Raw genomic sequence first — 18268 nt, 5'->3', positions numbered from 1 at the left:
AAAAACAATTTTAACCAACATACATTTATTAGGATTTCACTGGGAAGTGTGGGCCTGCTTCTGGCCAATGAGATAGTCAAGTTAATTAGGATTGTTGTTGTTGTTGTTGTTGTTGTGTGCCTTCAAGTCATTTCAGACTTTGGGCGAGCCTAAGTCTAAAATTTATTTATTTATTTACTTTATTTATTTACTATATTTACTACATTTGTATCACACCCTTCTCACCCCAAATGGGACTCAGAGTGGCTTACAAATTATATGTACATACAATATGTTATATTATTAGCATAGCACACTATTAGCATTATATATTACTATATTGAACTATACCACTCTACTGTAATATTATTAGTAATATTATTAGTAATATATAATTAATACCATTGTATGGTATTATTATTAGTGTCATATTGTATTACATTATAATATTATCAATATTATATGTATATACAATATATTATATTATAAAACTGAGGGCGCGGGCCAGGTAAATGACCTTGGAGGGCCGCATCCGGCCCCCGGGCCTTAGTTTGGGGACCCCTACTCTAATGACTCTAGTAATGGTCAGAAGCCATTAATACAATTAAACGTATCCTACAATTAGCAATGGGCCATCCGGACAAAGGTAAGTCTCCAGGAGCTGGGTCAAAATTCAAGGAAAGTACTAATCCTCCTCCTCCCCATATGCTTGAGTTCACAAGTAAGTTTTTAACAGCTTCTTAAAGGAGAGGACGGAAGGAGCAGTTTTCAGTTCTTTTGGGAGGGAGTTCCTGAGGTAGGGAGCGATTTCTGGACTCATCTGGTCCATGTCCTTCTTGAATTGCTTCACCCAGAACTGGACACAGGCTTATTATTCCAGGTGAGAAGGTCTGACCAAAGCAGAGCAGAGACGAGACTAAGACTACGACTTCCTTGGATCCAAACACTATAATTTTTTTTAAATAATTTTTTATTAAAGTCATTTGCCAAGGGGTGTGAATCACGTCGACCATTACACACAGTGAAAGGGGATAACATGGGGGGTAAGAAATATATATATAGGAGGTTAGGGGAAATTTATTAATCGAAACCCTACATCAGGAAACAAAAGGAAAAAGAAAAAGAGGACAGAAACAGAAAACAGAAAGCACAAAACAAAAAATCAGAACATCACTTAAATACAGTAGAGTCTCACTTATCCAACATAAACGGGCTGGCAGAACGTTGGATAAGCGAATATGTTGGATAATAAGGAGGGATTAAGAAAAAGCCTATTAAACATCAAATTAGGTTATGATTTTACAAATTAAGCACCAAAACATTATGTTATACAACAAATTTGATAGAAAAAGTAATTCAATACGCAGTAATGTCATGTAGTAATTACTGTATTTACGAATTTAGCACCAAAATATCATGATGTATTGAAAACATTGACTACAAAAATGCGTTGGAGAATCCAGAACGTTGGATAAGCGAGTGTTGGATAAGTGAGACTCTACTGTACTAACAGTTATCACATATAATTAAAATTGACTTCCATCAGATGTGTGTTGTTACGTATCGTATTCATTTGGTATAAACTACACCCTTGTATTTCCTCTTCTATTTGTTTGTTGTATTATTTTTCTCTCCTTTAGTGTTTATTCCGGGGCAGTTGTGTAGTCTTTTATCTTTGGCTATTGTATCCTTATATTATCACTTTACAGTTCTCTGTTCTTATATAGTTTGTAACTAATTCCCAATCTGTTTGTTTTTTGGGTTTGCCTTGAGTGTTCGATAATAAGTATGTTAATTTGTCTGCACTCATAATTTCCAAAATCTTAATAAACCAGTTTTTTATATCTGGACTGTTTTTTCCCCTCCATCCCTTAGCATATGTTATTCTTGCTGCTGTTATCAGATAATTAAATAAGATTTCTTTATTTTTTTTCCCCTCTACGTTGTCATACATACCCAGGAGGAGCAACTTGGGGTCTAAACTAATCTTAATTTGAAGTATTCTCTGCCAAACACTATAATTTTCTTGATGCAGCTTAGTATCACATTGGCCTTTTTATCTGCTGCATCACACTCTTGGCGCATGTTGAGGTCTCCTAAGACTCCTAGATCCCTTTCCCAGGGACCGTTACAAAGCCAAGTGTCGCCCATCGTATATCTGTGCATTTTATGTATTTTGCCAACATGTAGGATTGTATATTGGACAGTCTGTAGCAGAAGACAGCCCAGGTTTTACCTGAGAGACTGGAGACCGAAAGGCCCTTCTTCTGGAGGAATCCCACCCCCAAATAAGCCCCTTTTCTCCACTTTTTTGCAGGCCTTCCAGAGATGCCTTCCATTTCATGCCAGGCCTCCGACTACGAGAACTTCTCCTGCTTCTGGGCCTCCAGCGTCGAGACCTTCCTTCCCACCAAATACATCACCACCTACAGGTATGGCTCTCCGTATATTTATAAAATGGCAATTCCATAGCATAAGGGCATGGAGGCTCAAGTGGTGCCAAAGTGCATTAATTCTACAGTGTACGAGGGTTGAATGAAAAGTAATGCCTCCACCTTCGTAACTTGGGTTTAGATGGGAATATTTTAATAAATCAAATGCAGAAATAATCCTTAGAACGTGCCCTTTAACTGTCAGGATGCAGAGCCAGGGGTCAGGGTGCATGTTGGGTAGGTTTCTTCAAACACCATCGATCATCTTCTCCAGATCAGCACCCTGACGAATTGGTGAACCTTCTGCCCTCACCAATTCCTCCAAAGTCATCTGCAATCTGTAGTTTAAACGTTTATTCAGTATTTACACATTATATTTACAAAATGCAGCAAAAGCCATACCGCGAAACTGGCATTTTTCTTTTGCCTCTCAGCACGCCAAAACGCAGCTCAACTGATAAGAAAGCACATTCCACAGTCCGAAGGAAGTTCTGACCTCCAAGGCCGGAAATCATGCCTCATAGGTCACAGCAGGCTGTCAGTCAAACTGGCCTGCTGTTAACTGTTTCATTGCTGAAACACACACTTGCAAAACAGCAGAAACACTTGATTTACATTTCATATACATACAACCAAAATCCAACATTAACTACTACTATTTCCACATAATCACCAAACAATTGGATACATTTCTGCCAACAATGAACAAATTTTCTGAAGCAGTCATGGTAGAAGTGGACACTCTGTTTCCGCAACCGGTGTCTCACAGGACCCATCGTGCACAGATCTTCCGAGAGCCAAGCAAAGCAATAATGTGACTCACACGTTATTGTGAAATGCCAATGATGCTTGAAATTTCTCTCTGAGAGAAACAACAATCACCATAAAATCAATCTGTCAACCTTTTGCTTGTGAAACTCGGTGGTTGCTGTCACAGGAAATCCAACTCTTTGTCATATGTTCCCACCTCGACATCTTCAAACTTACTCCCCAACTATGCACAGGACTCACATCAACACAATCCCCATACACAGCTTGCACTCTCTGATGAATCTCCTTTGGGGTGACACCTTCTGCAGTCAAGAATTCAGTGACTGCACGTTGCTTGAGTCACATTGACGACTGTCTGCGCAGGGTTCCATACTTTGCACTTTAATAACACAACCGTTCAATGCTAAGGCTTCCCCGTCTGCGCAGGGTTCCATACTTCACACTTTAACAACACAACCGTCCAATGCTAAGGCTTCCCCGTCTGCGCAGGGTTCCATATTTCACACTTTAACAACACAACCGTTCAATGCTAAGGCTTCCCCGTCTGCGCAGGGTTCCATACTTCACACTTTAACAACACAACCGTTCAATGCTAAGGCTTCCCCGTCTGCGCAGGGTTCCATACTTCACACTTTAACAACACAACCGTTCAATGCTAAGGCTTCCCCGTCTGCGCAGGGTTCCATACTTCACACTTTAACAACACAACCGTTCAATGCAAAGGCTTCCCCGTCTGCACAGGGTTCCATACTTCATACTTTAACAACACAACCGTTCAATGCTAAGGCTTCCCCGTCTGCGCAGGGTTCCATACTTCACACTTTAACAACACAACCGTTCAATGCTAAGGCTTCCCCGTCTGCTCAGGGTTCCATATTTCACACTTTAACAACACAACCGTTCAATGCAAAGGCTTCTCCGTCTGCACAGGGTTCCATACTTCACACTTTAACAATACAACCGTTCAATGCTAAGGCTTCCCCGTCTGCTCAGGGTTCCATATTTCACACTTTAACAACACAACCGTTCAATGCAAAGGCTTCTCCGTCTGCACAGGGTTCCATACTTCACACTTTAACAATACAACCGTTCAATGCTAAGGCTTCCCCGTCTGCGCAGGGTTCCATACTTCGCACTTTAACAACACAACCGTCCAATGCTAAGGCTTCCCCGTCTGCGCAGGGTTCCATACTTCGCACTTTAACAACACAACCGTTCAATGCTAAGGCTTCCCCATCTGCGCAGGGTTCCATACTTTGACTTTAACAACACAACCATTCAATGCTAAGGCTTCCCCGTCTGCGCAGGGTTCCATACTTCACACTTTAACAACACAACCATTCAATGCTAAGGCTTCCCCGTCTGCGCAGGGTTCCATACTTTGACTTTAACAACTCAACCGTTCAATGCTAAGGCTTCCCCATCTGCGCAGGGTTCCATACTTCACACTTTAACAACACAACCGTTCAATGCTAAGGCTTCCCCGTCTGCGCAGGGTTCCATACTTTGCACTTTAACAATATAACCGTTCAATGCTAAGGCTTCCCCGTCTGCGCAGGGTTCCATACTTCACACTTTAACAACACAACCATTCAATGCTAAGGCTTCCCCGTCTGCGCAGGGTTCCATACTTTGACTTTAACAACTCAACCGTTCAATGCTAAGGCTTCCCCGTCTGCGCAGGGTTCCATACTTCGCACTTTAACAACACAACCGTTCAATGCTAAGGCTTCCCCGTCTGCGCAGGGTTCCATACTTTGCACTTTAACAATATAACCATTCAATGCTAAGGCTTCCCCGTCTGCGCAGGGTTCCATACTTTGACTTTAACAACACAACCGTTCAATGCTAAGGCTTCCCGCCAAATGGAATTGCAGAGGAGAGCCTCCTGAACAAGCCAGGACCTGCCCCAGACCAGTACGGCTATGTGTTGAGGAGTTACGAAGGGTGAGGCATTACTTTTCATTCAACCCTCGTAGATGTGCCCCAGGAGCAGTAGCTTTTCCAAGTCCAAAGCCTGACCTGATGTGACTGTGCCTCCACACCCTCTTCCTCCATTACTCTTAAATTGGGTAGCAAATTGCTCTGTTATTTTCCAGCCCAGTTCCTTGGCTGCAGCCCTTCTTGGAACAAAGGCTGATCCCCCAAAAGAAAAGGGGGAAAAAGAACCACGGATCACGCGGATTTCCATTGCACCGTCCAAATCGATACTCACGGGCCCGATTGGCGTTCCAGCAAAGCAAGGCAAACGGGAGGACTCCTTGTTCCAGACAAATGGAGTCCCAGGCCCAGAATGGACGGTGCCAGGCCCACTGTCTCCACCGCCGGAGCCGGGCAGGAACCGAACCCAAAACCACGCTCCCTCGTGGCTCAATAAAATGGAGGCGCAGAGGCCAAAACAAAGGGCGGGCATCCAGCGCAGTGTTTTCCGCCTGTTTAAAGACTTCCAAAGAAGGCAGTAGTTCTACTATTATAGCATCTTCAATTCATAAGGGTCTCCCAAAGGCCATCTAGTCCAACCCCATTCTGCCACAAAGGAATCCATACCTTTCAGGGAGGCTCATGTCCAGTCCGGGTCATTCGTCAGGGCTGAACAGAATCATAGAATCCTAGAGTCGGACGAGACCTCATGGGCCATCCAGTCCACCCCCATTCTGCCAAGAAACAGTAAATCGCATTCAAAGTGAATACCACTATGCAACAAAAAGTTGAAAAAAAATTATGTTTCTACTTCGAAAGTGTTACTTCCTGTTTAATTGTGCAGCCCTTACTTTGAAAGTCTACTCCAGAAACATTGTTTTTGTAGCTGCCACAAACTAGGTTGAATTGGTTGACGCTCGATCACTGAAAAATTCTAGCAAAACGTGTTGCAGAATGTCCTGCAAAATCATTTTTTTTCAGTTTAATAAACTTTCCCCCCCTCCCATGTTTTTATGACAGAACCAATTAGGAAATGACATTAGTAACCCGGGAACAAATATCGTGTTGCATAGTGTGATTGGAACCAAACCGAGCCTGAATTCAAAGCCATAACCGGATTAGTATGGAATATCAGCATGTGAAGAGATTTGTTTATTTATTTACAGTATTTATATTCTGCCCTTCTCACCCGAAAGGGGACTCAGGGAGAATTACAATGCACACATACATATGGAAAGCATTCAATGCCATTATTAGACATACAAACATATAGACAGACACAGAGGCAATTTAACATTTCCCAGCTTCCGGCTTCATGAGGGTATGCTTGATTCCACCCACAAGGGGAGCTGCCGCTTCATTGTCTGCTTGTGACACCGAGTCCTTGATAGTAGTACTTCCTCATTCCTTTCCACACTCTGCTGGCAGATTTTATGGAGCCGTAAATTAGTTAAATTAGCCTCCCCGCATAAAGCGGCACCTAGAATTTTCTACATAACAGATGCAACTGTTTTTCAAGCTGCTTAGGTCAACAGCGAGCTAGGGCTATTAAGAGTCGGGAGCTCATTCCGACCCAAGCTTCGATCCCATGACCTCTTGGTCAGTAGTGATTTATTGCAGCTGGCTACTAACCAGCTGCGCCACAGCCCAGCCCTGTTGTGATGTTGGCTGGGGACCAGATACAAGATGTGATAAGAATAATGTTGCACCCCAGCGAGGGTCCATCTTGCTCTCAACACACACTACTGAGATAGACTTGATATAACAGTTTATTGATAAAAAGGTAGCAAAAAGTAAGTAAGGAGTCCAAATAGAACATTGCAGTGTATCTGTTTGTGGGAACGACATACCTCTATTAGATGGATTCGACTATCTCTAGATGTTTCTCCTTTTTATATTTTGTTTCCTATTAACTTCATTTAATAAAAATTATTAATATAAAAAATAGTCAAACATGCAAAAGATCAATATGAAGATGTAATCAACCTATTGACAATCCCAGAAACAGTTTAAGTTGTTCTTTTTAAAGTACAATAGAAAAGTAGCTGTTGTTGTGTTTAGTGGGTTGTTTTGTTTACATGTTGGATTTCCCTGACCTTGAGTCTGCTGTTTCTATCAAATGAGAAATTCTATTTTTCTCCATGAAATGTATATTTTCCCCAAAAATACTTTCTCTTTTTTCTGTCTTTTTTTTTTTTTCAGGAAAAGGCAGCTACTTGGAAATGGGAATCAAAGGTACGATCTAGAAAATGTCACAGTCTGGATGCGAGTTGCACTCCTTGTCTTCTTAGAAATGCTCTCTCTATACATTACATGGAGAAAAGCTGGGTATAAATGATGATGATGATGATGATGATGATGATGATGATGATGATGATGATGATGACAATATGTATAAGCTGGAGATTTTAAATTGTATTTTTTTAATTATTGTGAGCTGCTTTGCATCTCAATCATAATGGGATACAAATAAAATAATCATCATCCTTTGCAAGCTGCTTTGAGTCTCGTTTAAGAGAGGAAAGCAAAATATAAATATAATAATAGTAATCATCATCATCATCATTATCATCATCATTTCTGTATCTCTTTGCAACCTTTTATCTCTTTACAATCCCATTTCTATCTTTTTGCAAAACTTTATCTCTTTGCAATTCTTTCTCTATCTCTGCAATCTTTTTTCTATCTTTTTTGCAATCCCTTTTCTATCTCTCTGCGATCCTTTCTCTATCACTTTGCAACCTTTGATCTGTCTCTTTGCAATCCACAATATAAAAACCGCAAATAAATAATCCTTTCTCTGTCTCTTTGCAACCCTTTCTGTGTCTCATTGCAATCCCTTTTCTATCTGGGTAGCTGTGAGTTTTCTGGGCTGTCTGGCCATGTTCCAGAAGCATTCTCTCCTGACGTTTCCCCCACATCTATGGCAGGCACCCTCAGAGGTTGTGAAGTCTGAGGATGCCTCTGAGAATGCTTGCCATAGATGTGGGTGGAACATCAGGAGAGAATGCTAGTACCTAGAATTTTCTACCCAACAGATGCAACTGTTTTTCAAGCTGCTTAGGCGGACAGCGAGCTAGGGCTATTAAAGGTCAGGAGCTCAATCCGACCCAGGCTTTGATCCCATGACCTCTTGAAATGGCAGACAAAGGTTTGAGGTAATGAGACAAAGAGAGTTCAGGTGGCTGTAGAAAAAAAAGACATTTATTCTCAGTGGCCAGAGAGAATATAGACCCTCCTGTCTCCAGGAAAAAAGGGTACATAACAAAGAAACACAGGTTCTTATATACTATTTTTGCATTCATTTTGCATTCATAGAGGCATTATCCATCACCAATTCGTGTCAAAAAAGTCTTACTTTGCACTTTACTAAAAGCTACATTTGCATTTTCCTAAAATCTAGACTACTTTCAAGACCTCTGACCCTCCATTAGGCCTTATCTAAAGAATTCCCATCTAGGCTCTCAGGGATCCATTAATTAAGGAATTCCTCCCTATCTTAGCTTGTCAGAGAGTCATTAGTACTCCTACATGGCACCAGGTCTTATCTTGACATCCCAAAAAGCCTTAATTTGTCTTTTGTCCATTAGCTTATCTATTCTTGTTGACACTTAACATATGTCTCTGGCACTTAGGGTGAACTTTTGGTCTCCGCTTATGGAGAGACAGTTATTTGCTGAACAGAGTGTATTTTGGGGCTGTATGCACACAGTCTGCTTGTGATTACATTTTTCCTATTTCTATTTCTAATATGATTACATTCAATATATAGTTTCCAATACAAGTATTATATTTTCCCAATACACCTTCATCACTCTTGGTCAGTAATGATTTATTTCAGCTGGCTACTAACCAGCTGCACCACAGCCCCACCCCCCCCCCCCCCACAGTCCGGCCCCCACAGTACCATTAAGATACAAAAAGCAGAGAACAAATCCTCTTAAGAGATGGTAAAGAGAAATAAAAAGATGGAGCATCTTCCATTGCAATGTGTATAGGCAAGGCATACCTCCGGTTCAGAAAGCAAAGGTTTGGAAAATAGACTTGATCACAGCACATTGCTGTTGTTAGACCTGAAGGCTTTTGCAATTACATTGTGTGTTTCATTGCAAGCAATTCAGCTATTCTCATGGGCTTTGTTCCCATTCATTAACATGCAAAGCCACTCAGCTTTCCTGGGAATGATTCCTCCTCCTCCTCCTTTCTACTCCTTTCCCTAGAATGCAAATAAATCTAGCATCTCATTGTTTACACCATGGAACCTAAATCCTAAATCCTATCTACATATAGCAAAGTTTGCCCTTCCAGGTGTTTTGGACTTCAACTCCCACCATTCCTAACAGCCTACTACAGCTCCCAGAAGCCCCCAGCCTGCATTCGCAGGCTGGGGGCTTCTGGGAACTGTAGTAGGCTGTTAGGAATGGTGAGATTTGAAGTCCAAAATACCTGGAAGGGCAAAGTTTGCTCCTTCCTCATCCAAATGGTTGTCATTAACATCTTGTTGTTCACATGGTCTCTCCTAAGGCTTCATTTGAAGTTTCAGACTGATCCATAACATCCCTTCCCTTTTCTTCTTCGTATGTCATTTTTCTTTTGGACTGAGCAGTTCCCCATCCGGCGACGTGAGGCCGTGCGTCCAGGACCCCTCCCGCCCATTCTCCTGTACGGTCAGCAAGTCTGAGTTCTGGAGCACCTATCGCATGAACGTGACGGAGGTCAACCCACTGGGAGCCAGCTTCCGCCTCCTGGACGTCACCCTCCACGCCATCAGTGAGTCCTGGCCTTTGGAAGAGCAGGTTTGGGGAGGGACCCCCTCCAAATGTCAGTGCCTGTGCTACTCCTCCATTTCTCCTTCAAGGAGCATAGAGTTCCCTAGTGTTGTGGTTCAGTCTGATGATGAAGGAGGATTTGGGTTTATGCAGGTTGACCAAGGAAATGTTGAAGGTTCTGAATTGTCAGAAAGGCTGCAGGCTAGCAGAGAAGCTGAATTTAGTGATAAGGGTGACCTTTCACAAGATTTAGAACATCAACAAAGTCCAGGTGGCTCTGGCAGCGAGTCAGAGGAGTTTTCCTTAGATAGAGACACAAGATTAAGGTTAAGAGTTCGTCCCAGGCATTCTGTGAGAATCGCTAGTAAACGTGTGGGAACCCAAGGTCAGAGGAATGCTTTCTTAGCTTGTAAGCATGGTTAAATAGGGAGAAACAGGGAAAGATTTCAGATGAAGCAACGCTGATTTTGGAAGCTTAATTCCTGCCTTGTCTCTGCTCATGGAAAAAGATTCTTGTTTTTATTCTTGCCTAGACTCTGTATTTGGATTGTATTTTGGAGTTCACGCTACCTTGTTTTTCAGGACTGATTTGCTATATTAGAGATTTTGAACTATTTTCTACAGAGACTTTGACCTTTGGATTACTGCTTTCTTTACTGCTTTTTATTAAGATTTTGCTATTTTTGTCAATAAACTGAAGAAACCAAGTCTGCTGTGGTGGAGTGTGTGTTAAGAACAAGGTGAACCAGTGCTGAGGTGCAACACCTAGGATCTGGACTTGCAGGAGGCCCAAATCCAGGTGCCCCTCTCAATATCCAGGCTTCTAACCATGTTCTTTGCATCCTCCGCAGTCAAGCCGGACCCTCCGGAGGGCCTTCGGGTGGATCCGGTGCCCTTTGCCCCCCAGCAGCTGCTGGTCAGCTGGGCATACCCGTCCAGCTGGCCAAAGAAGCCCTCCTTCCAGCTTCAGTTCCGGATCCAGTATCGGCCCATCGTCTACAGCTCCTGGTCGGTGGTGAGTCATATTTGCAAAGCCTGTCAGTTAATGAATTAGCCTTTTAATACGCCGGCCTGAGTCTGCTCTTTGGCAGTAGCCTAGCCGACCATGCAACTTAGCTGTTATTGACTCAAGTATAATGCACGATCACATTTAATGTGCACCTCAATTTTCAAAACCTTGAAATCAAGAAAAGTATTTGCTGGCTAATGTAATGCACAGTGGCAAAAATGCGCTCTTTGGTGTGCATATTACGGTTGCTGTCTGCATAGAATTCCTCCTTTAAAAACAAAAGCATTCAAACAACAAAGCTTCCAGTAATGAAGAAGAAAATCTTGGGGTGCATTTGTGCTGTAGAATGAATCCAGCCATGGCTCAATTATATGAAATTATGGAGCTGTAGTTTTGCAAGGCCTTGAGACTTCTCTGCCAAAGAAGGCTGATGCCTCACCAAACTACATATCCCAGCACTGCATAACATTGAGCCAGCATATACATACCCTATTTCCCCTAAAATAAGACATCCCCAGAAAATAAGACCTAGTAGAGGTTTTGCTGAATTTCTAAATATAAGGCCTCCCCCAAAAGTAAGACCTAGCCAAGTTTTTGTTTGGAAGCATGCTCGCCGAACAGAACACCAGAGCATGCAGGATCGGTAAATGTATGTACCATAGAGTGTTGTACATGTAAATAATGGCAGTAACAAGAAATTCTTGATAGGATTCACAGTTTGTCTGGTTATCCTGGTTTGTGATGACAACTACTGTACAGTATATAATAAATGTTCATTTTTTTTGTTCAACAATAAATGTGAATTCTTCTTCATGGAAAGATAAGACATCCCCTCAAAATAAGACGTAGTGCGTCTTTGGGAGCAAAAATTAATATAAAATATAAAACATTGTTCTCTTTTGCATTGGTTCAACACTAAAATTACCAAATCACACGAATGTAATGTGACCCTACTTTTGAGAAGGTGATTTAGCCCCGAAAAGGTGAGCATTAGATTCCAATAAATATGGTAAATTGCTTCTGAAAAGCAGGATTGCTGCAAAGAAGTAGAGTAACCAAGATGGTTCAGGTTCTGGAAAAGGAACAGTTGAGATATGTTTCACCTGAGAATAGACTGGAGCCAGGTTTAGATATCTGACGGGCTGCCATCCATCCTAAAGAAGGAAGAGTGGGCTTGCTTTTGGCTGGCCCACAAGGTATGAGGTTCTCTCTCTCTCTTTCTCTCTTTCTCTTCTGCTTTGGTCAGACCTTCTCACCTGGAATAGCCCTGTGTCCAGATCTGGGCAAAGCAAATCTGGACACAGGACACAAATGGACAAGAGGGGAGGGGTCCAGAGAAGGGTCGGCAAAATGATCAAACCATGAAACTCTATGAGGAGCAGATGAGGGAGCTACAGGGGATGTTTCGCTTGGAAGAGAAAAGTCTGAGAGAAGGGGACATAAGAGGAGCCATGTTTGAATATTTGGAAGGGAGTCCTGCTGAGGAAGGGGGAAAAAAGCTGGTTTACTGTTGCTCCAGAGACCGGGCCACAAAGAAGCAATGGGTTCAAATGGGAGGAATGGACTCTCTTTCTTCGGAGGCCTCTAAACACAGCCTGTATGGGCCAGACTGTGGCGCAGGCTGGTGAGCAGCCAGCTGCAATAAATCACTCTGACCATGAGGTCATGAGTTCGAAGCCAGCCCGTGGCGGGGTGAGCACCCGTTAATTAAAAATAAAATATAGCTCCTACTCGTTGCTGACCTAGCAACCCAAAAGATAGTTGCATCTATCAAGTAGGAGATAAGGTACCACTTATAAAGTGGGGAGCCAAATTTAACTAATTTACAACGTTGGAATGAGGAAGTGCCGTCAGAGTGGATGATGAAGCAACTGCTCCCCCCTGTGGCCAGAATCTAACATCCCCTCAGGAGAAGGTTAAATTGCCTCTGCGTCTGTTTCTGTCTCGGTTCTATGTGTTTATGGGCATTGAATGTTTGCCCTGTATGTATATAATGTGATCTGCCCTGAGTCACCTTCGTGGTGAGAAAGAAGGGCGGAATATAAATACTGTAAATAAATAAATAAATATGGGCATCTTTTGGGGGGGGGGTGCCTGTGAATGGCAGGGTTCAGATTAGATCCCCTCACTTTTGATGCACTTCAAGGTGGCAAAAAGAGGACCTGTGTCGGCATCCGAAGGAAGGCGTGTATCAGATCCAAATACTGGTTCCTCCCTCTGTTTACACTAACCTAATGGGTTCCAGAGAAGGATTTGGGGAGGCTCCTTGTAAGGATGTGACCTGTCTGTGTTCCCTGGATTTCTCAGGTGGAGACGGGCAACCTGTCCAAGGTGATCACGGACGTGGTGGCCGGCCTGGTCCACGTGGTGCAGGTCAGCGCCAGGGACTTCTTGGACGCCGGCAGCTGGAGCGAGTGGAGCCCCGAGGCCTGGGGGATGCCTGCCAGCGGTAATGTCGTGAATACGTTTTAAACTTTAAAAATGTTCTTTAACCATATCAGGCTCTTTCAGACAAAGAAATCGACACACAGAACCTGTACTGGTTTTATAATAGTTATATTGGGGCTGGGCTGTGGCGCAGCTGGCTAGTAACCAGCTGCTATAAATCACTACTGACCGAGAGGTCATGAGTTCGAAGCCCGGGTCGGGTTAAGCCTCCGACCATTAAAAAAAAAAAAATAGCCCCGGCTTGCTGTTGACCTAGCAGCCCCAAGAGACAGTTGCATCTGTCAAGTAGGGAAAATTTAGGTACACTTTATGCGGGAGGCTAATTTAACTAATCTACAACACCATAAAACTGCTCACGAGGAAAAGAAGAGGAAGAACAGCCACCAATGGACGGTGAAGCAACAGCTCCCCCTGTGGCCGGAATCGTGAACCTGTAAAGATGTTAAATGCCTCTGTGTCTGTCTAAAACTGAATGTTGTTTGTCTGTTGGCATTGAATGTTTGCCATATATGTGTTCCGCCCTGAGTCCCCTTCGGGGTGAGAAAGAAGGGCGGGATATAAATACTGTAAATAAATAAATAAATAAATATTGGTTAAACAGCACACATACTCGACATTCCCTCCACATACATTTGACATTCATACTCACCATCCCTCTCTGTTAAGTTGTTCAGACTTGTTGGGAGGAAGGAAGAGGTAGGATGAATGCTGCATCCTTGCAGATCTGACACTCAGTTGAAAAGGAAAAGGGTCTTTTCATCTAGCTATGTTTGGTTATCTATTACTTTGTTGTTTGGTTAATTTCTGTCATTGCCGGAGACCCATGAATCCCGGAATAGATAGATTGTTTACCTTCCTTCTGAAAGTAACATTGTCTTTGACTATTTAAACAGGTGTTGTTTACACCAAAAGTTCTCAGTCGGTTCTCCTGATTTCTCATTAGCACAGTTAATGAAATATTTCACCTCCGTGGTTCATAATGTAGTTTTCCAGGTTCCATTTTTAGGATGGTGTCTTCAGCTTTGCCAGACCGTAATAGGCCCCAGCCAGACCCCAATCATACAATTGCATTTAATCCATTCATCACAGTAAGGCACTCCAGGACAAGGACTGACTGATGGAGTGACACCTGTCCTCCCCTTGCAAGCATTTCTATCATCATCATCATCATCATCATCATCATCATCATCATCATCACCACCACCACCACCACCACCACCACCACCATCTGACATGGGGTGCATCTACACTGCTGAATGAATGTAGTTCGACACCATTTTAATTCCCATGACTCAATAGTATGCAATCAGTAGAGTTGGAGTTGGACAAGATCTTGAGCCTTCATTGTCAGGGTTTTTTTAATCGCATCCGCAACACCCTGATTTATTGGTGATTTATTGGTCCTCTCACCTTCTCCTCTCCAGTCAGACCGCTTAAGCATCCAGCGAAAGCAGCACCGACAAATGACACCTCAGTCGTAATTCTGCTGATTCCAGCGGTTCTAAGGCTTTATTTATTTACAAGTATATACAACTACAATAACAAACACCATCGCTCTCTGGGCTCATGCTTCCCTGCAAGGGTAAAGCATGTCCTCTCTCTTCGCCGTCAGCTATCAGCACACACTGGCAGCACCCAACATTCCACTGTCCATGATGAATGTTCCGTCCAAACTGCTGAAACCGGAAGACTTGACCTATTGGCCCTGCAGGCAGTCAATCAGGGCTGGCTGGTAATTAACTCGTGTCCTGTTGGAAAGCTTGCCAGAACACAGATGCACAATCCAAACAGCAAACAATTGATCTAACATTTCACACTAACAACAAAATACACCAACATTCATCTGCTCAAGAGTGCTGAGGCCTCCTCACCAAACTACAGCTCCCAGGATTCTATAGTATGGAACCATAGCAGCCAAAATGGTGTCGAACTGCATTCATTCAGCAGTGCACATGCGACCCAAACCTACACCAAAACCATGGGCTACTGGGGTCTACCTTCCCCACATAATGCAGATCCCTTACTTTTCCTCAGGACAAGTGGCCACAGTGGGCAACGAGCTCGAAAGTCCGGCAGAGGATCCCTCCTTGGCCCCCAACGAGTCAGTCGGTATGTACATACATGATTGCAAAACATGGAATTAAGCAGAAAGTGGGTGGCCATCTGTTAGTAAGGCTTTGATTGTCAAGGGTGGTCTAGATGGCCCTTGGATTCTAGGATTCTGTGATAGATATGTAGATACACTCTGTGATATATCTATCATATCTATGGTTGGATGGCCATCTATCAGGAGTGCTTTGATTGTGTCTTCCTGCCTGGCAGACTGGGGTTGGACTAAGTGGCTTTTGGAGATCTCTTCCAACTTTTTAACGGGGATTTTTTTGAAATACTGTTTATATTTAATCCTGTTTTTATGTTTGTATATTTGTATATTTTAAATTGTATGCTGGTGCTTTTATGTTAAGCTGCTTTGAGTCTCTCAAAGGAAAGATAAAGTAGGGTATAAATAACAACAACTTAACAATGGGTGGCTCCTGTGCTTTTAAAGGTTGCATATAAGACAGGATTTCTGCAGCATCCAGGTACCAAGCAAACCCTATATACCAACATTTGAAAACGTTTCTGTTCCTGGTTTGAAAGTGTTATTTCCTGCTTAATTTGTGCAGCCCTTACTTTGGAAGTAGTTGTTCTATTTCCGTAAACTTTGTTTTTGTGGCTGGAAATTACATCAAATTGGTTGAGACTCGACGAGATATTTATTGAAACACTAGAGCAAAATGTGCTATAGTAGAAGGTCCCACGAAAACAAAGTTTTTGTAGTTTAATAAACTTTCCCCATGTTTTTGTGATAGAACCCATTTGGAAATGACATCTTCACTTCGCTTCACTTTATTTCTTAATTAGTCGCTCTCCACCAGAGTGAATTTAAAATGGTATTTAAAATACCATTCCACAATATAAAAAAACATTCAACATAAAAACATTCAACATAAAAACATTCAACAGTGACTATTTGGCAAATTAGATCTGATTTACTTAAATGCACAACCAAACAGCGAAGTCTTGAGCGCTTTTACAAAAGGTCGCAACTCCGACATTGCTCTAACACAGGGGTCCCCAAACTTTTTAAACAGGGGGCCAGTTCACGATCCTTCGGACAGTTGGAGGGCCGGACTATAGTTGGCCATTGAGCAACAACAACAACAACAACAACAATAATAATAATAATAATAATAACAACAACAACAACAAAAGAGTTGAAAGAGACCCTTTGGGCCATTGAGTCCATTCCCCTTCTGTCTTTGTGCACCGAAAGCACAAGCAAAGCACCCTGACAGATGGCCACCCAGCCTCAATGTTAATAATAATAATAATAATAATAATAATAATAATAATAATAATAATAATAATGGTTGGAAGAGACCCCTTGAGCCATTTAGTCCAACCCCTTTCTGCCTTTGTGCAGCAAAAGCACAAGCAAAGCAGCCCTGACAGATGGCCACCCAGCCTCAATGTTAATAATAATAATAATAATAATAATAATTGGAAGAGACCCCTTGGGCCATTGAGTCCAACTCCCTTCTGCCTTTGTGCATCAAAGCACAAGCAAAGCACCCCTGACAGATGGCCACCCAGCCTGATTGTTAATAATAATAATAATAATAATAATATGCTGCAGAAAGGAAGTATCAGTGAATGGCTAACAACTGGAAGAACATACCTGATACAAAAGGATCCAGCAAAAGGAGCAGCACCAGGAAACTACAGGCCAATAACGTGTCTGCCCACTATGTTTAAACTACTGACTGGCATCATAGCTGACAGAATTCAAGACTATCTTGAAGAAAAAAACATCTTGCCAGATGAACAGAAAGGCAACAAACGGAAAAGCAGGGGCACAAAAGACCAGTTATTGATTGACAAAATGATTCTGGAGAACTGTAAGAGCCGAAAAGCTAATCTTCACATGACATGGATTGACTACAAAAAGGCCTTTGACTCACTCCCACACAGCTGGATCATCAAGTGCCTGGACGCCATCGGGATTAGTAAAAACGTTGGCACCTTCATTGAAAACATGATGGAGCACTGGAAAACTGAACTGTTTGTTGGAAATGAAAGTTATGGACTTGTCAACATCAGGAGAGGAATTTTCCAGGGAGACTCATTGTCCCCTCTGCTTTTCATTATTGCCATGATCCCTCTGTCAACAATCTTACAAAAAACAAATCTCGGCTATCAAACATCTAAGAATTCTCACAAAATTTCGCATCTGATGTACATGGATGACCTGAAGCTGTATGGAAAAACGGAAACTGAAATCCAGTCTCTGACTAACACTGTCCGAATTTTTAGCACTGATATCAACATGGAGTTTGGTTTGGACAAATGTTCGACAGTGGCATTGAAGAAGGGGAAAATCATTGAAAGTGAGGGCATAAATATGCCCAATGGCCAAACAATAAAGTGTCACCAGCCAGAGGCCTATAAATATCTGGGCATATTACAGCTGGACAACATCAAGCATGAACATGTGAAGACTGTGGTCAGTAAAGAATACACACAAAGGGTCAGAAAAATTCTCAAAAGCAAGCTCAATGGAGGCAACACCATCAAGGCCATAAACACCTGGGCCATACCTGTCATAAGATATACTGCTGGCATCATAAACTGGACACAGATGGAACTGGACAATTTGGACAGAAAAACAAGAAAACTCATGACCATTCATCACTCACTGCACCCTCGCAGTGATGTTGACCGGCTATATCTGCCTAGAAGATCAGGGGGCAGAGGACTCTTACAAGTAAAGCAAGCAGTCAAAGAAGAAGAACATGCCCTGGCAGAATATGTCAAGCAAAGTGAAGAACCTGCTTTGATTGAAGTCAAAAATCAGAAACTCCTCAAAGCACAGCAGACAAAAAACCAGTACAAGAAAG

General features: G+C 42.5%; 1 protein-coding gene across 3 annotated transcripts in view; it reads left to right on the top strand.

Annotated features, from left to right (window-relative positions):
- il11ra (interleukin 11 receptor subunit alpha) overlaps positions 1 to 18268 on the top strand; it is a 247901-nt gene that overhangs the window by 216225 nt on the left and 13408 nt on the right. For all 3 annotated transcript variants that reach the window (XM_062972652.1, XM_062972651.1, XM_062972653.1), the window contains 6 exons: positions 2297 to 2411; positions 7305 to 7337; positions 9709 to 9872; positions 10723 to 10886; positions 13188 to 13329; positions 15363 to 15437. In XM_062972652.1, coding sequence (XP_062828722.1) covers positions 2297 to 2411; positions 7305 to 7337; positions 9709 to 9872; positions 10723 to 10886; positions 13188 to 13329; positions 15363 to 15437 — 693 coding nt within the window. The remainder of the gene's footprint in view (positions 1 to 2296; positions 2412 to 7304; positions 7338 to 9708; positions 9873 to 10722; positions 10887 to 13187; positions 13330 to 15362; positions 15438 to 18268) is intronic.

The sequence above is a fragment of the Anolis carolinensis genome, chromosome 2, assembly GCF_035594765.1.
Source record: "Anolis carolinensis isolate JA03-04 chromosome 2, rAnoCar3.1.pri, whole genome shotgun sequence".
Lineage (NCBI taxonomy): Eukaryota > Metazoa > Chordata > Lepidosauria > Squamata > Dactyloidae > Anolis > Anolis carolinensis.
The sequence above is the reverse complement of the archived record's forward strand: the minus strand, read 5'-3'. Positions and strand labels throughout refer to the sequence as shown.